This window comes from Physella acuta, unplaced genomic scaffold (assembly GCF_028476545.2).
Source record: "Physella acuta isolate Inbredline_101_S28 unplaced genomic scaffold, ASM2847654v3 ptg000482l, whole genome shotgun sequence".
Classification (NCBI taxonomy): Eukaryota; Metazoa; Mollusca; class Gastropoda; family Physidae; genus Physella; species Physella acuta.
Window position 1 is genome coordinate 44,181 of NW_026732001.1, and position 2,359 is coordinate 46,539.

General features: G+C 43.2%; 1 protein-coding gene across 1 annotated transcript; it reads right to left on the reverse strand.

Moving 5' to 3' along the window:
- Positions 1–988: 988 nt before the first annotated feature.
- Positions 989–1,808, reverse strand: LOC131944124 (ESX-1 secretion-associated protein EspK-like). Its single transcript, XM_059304636.1, has 2 exons — positions 1,715–1,808; positions 989–1,353 (listed from the first exon to the last, which is right to left on the reverse strand). Exons 1-2 carry the CDS (start codon positions 1,806–1,808, stop codon positions 989–991), a joined length of 459 nt encoding a protein of 152 aa, XP_059160619.1.
- Positions 1,809–2,359: the final 551 nt, after the last annotated feature.

The following is a 2,359-nucleotide window of genomic DNA, read 5'->3' on the forward strand; positions in this document are numbered from 1 at the left end:
TTTTCTCCAATGATTGCTCATTTCCAAAAACGATACCTTCCCATGCTGCTTCGAATACGTAATCGATACCGGTTTCGATGCGATAGTTTATATCATTGTCAATATCCATCTGTGTGTCTATTTGTCCGTGTGTCTGTCTGAATTTACGTCTGTTCTGGCTGCATATTTTTATGTCTGTATTGATGTCTGTCTATATGTTTGTCTTTGTGTTTGTCTATATGTTTTCTATATGTTTGTCTATATGTTTGTCTATATTTTGTCTATATTTTTGTCTATATGTTTGTCTACATGTTTGTCTATATGTTTTTCTATATGTTTGTCTATATGTTTGTCTATGTGTTTGTCTATATGTTTGTCTATCTGCTCGTTTGTTCGTGTAGAAAATAAAATGATAGGGCGAGTGTTGGAGATTTTCTTAATATGATCACCACCCTAACCTAAACATATACCTTAACGTTAGCTAATACCAACATCATCTCCCTAGCGCTTACCCTAACCCTCATCCCAAGTCTAACCCAGAACATTGCTACTAGAACAGACATAGTCAGGGTTTTTCTGACACTTTGCTTGGATGGAGGGGGTGGGGGAGATTGAAATTTCCAGGTGGTTGGGAAAAGAATCGTTAAAGTATATTTTCTTTTTTTTTTAGTCTATACATGTGCCGCGATAAAAAAAATTACTTATGTAACATTAACTTAGTGCGAGTATAGAATACATGTCGCAACATGTATAACATACATGTCGCCATTGTAATTGCGATGTAAGAACTGAACATGTGTGTGACTAAATTTATTCTGGATCCTGTCTGATGAGTTTAACGTGGGGAAGGAAGAACATAAAGGAGATGGGGTAGGGGGGTGGGAGGGGGATCCCTGTCGTTGACATGACAGGTAGCAAGGTCACAAATCACGTGCTTGTAATCTGATGCTCATGTCATCATTAAATCGCTTGGGGTACTCACGGCTGTCATTACACGTGCGGCCTGACCTCACGCGACTGCCTCTGTACACAGTGGTGTTTTACCTGGGGTCATAGGGACTGTACCTGGTGTTTTACCTGGGGTCATAGGGACTGTACCTGGTGTTTTACCTGGGGTCATAGGGACTGTACCTGGTGTTTTACCTGGGGTCATAGGGACTGTACCTGGCGTTTTACCTGGGGTCATAGGGACTGTACCTGGTGTTTTACCTGGGGTCATAGGGACTGTACCTGGTGTTTTACCTGGGGTCATAGGGACTGTACCTGGTGTTTTACCTGGGGTCATAGGGACTGTACCTGGTGTTTTACCTGGGGTCATAGGGACTGTACCTGGTGTTTTACCTGGGGTCATAGGGACTGTACCTGGTGTTTTACCTGGGGTCATAGGGACTGTAACTGCTAATGATATTTTACCTGGAAGGAACTGTACCGGATATTTTACCTGGGAGGGATTGCACCCACTGATGATGATGATGGTTTACCTGGGATCATATGAACATTACCTGATGTTTTTCCTGGGGTCATAGGGACTGTAACTGCTGATATTTAACCTTGGATCATAACTACTGTACATTCTTGGGACGTTTTACCTGGGACTGTTCCTGCTGATCTTTTACCTTGGAGGGATTGTAACCACCGTTGATGATGATGGTTTACCTGGAATCATAGCGACTGTACCTGCTGATGATGTTTTACCTGTGACTACCTTTTGATAACGTTTTACTTGGGAATCTACCTTCTGATATGACTTCACCTTTGACCTCCTGCTGACTCTCAGCTACATCATCACCTCCTTCGTCCTGACTGTCCTCTGTCCACTCATCCCCCATTAACGATGCCAGAGTAAGAAGACGCCCGTCCCATGGGTCGATTACATCACAGCTTGTTATCCCACCACAGACCCGCCTGACTACGCCGCGATGTAGTGTGGGAAACATGAAATCACGGGCTTAGTTACCGGGGTGTGGGAAACATGAAATCACGGGCTTGGTTACCGGGGTGTGGGAGCAAATCGTAATCCACCACGTAGCTCTAGCTGTGAGTTAGCAGTACAAGAACATTAATCTTGTCTCGAGTAGTTCATAAAGTAATGTTAAGTTCCCCTTCCAAACCTGACGGTCTATGGGGCAAGTGAAGTAGAGTTTGTGTGACCTCGGCATATGAAGGGATATTGTGATCGGTACTATACCCAGCTACCTTTACTTTCCCTAACGAGAGTTAGGTACCCATCAGGGCTGAGCAGACTCAGGGACGGTCTACTGACTTAAACCCGGATTCAAACTCGAGACTTTCATATTACCAGTCTAGCTCTCTATAATAGTTAAAAGCAAGGGTTTAAAATGCGAATACAACAAATTATTGTAATAGTTTTCTGAAAGTG

Bases quoted from the DNA above. Each gene is read 5' to 3' on its own strand.
- LOC131944124 (XM_059304636.1), bottom strand. From the start codon at position 1,808: ATGGGGGATGAGTGGACAGAGGACAGTCAGGACGAAGGAGGTGATGAT. The intron at 1,354-1,714 runs GTAGATTCCCAA...CTATGACCCCAG, and splicing joins AGGTGAAGTCATATCAGAAG to GTAAAACACCAGGTACAGTC.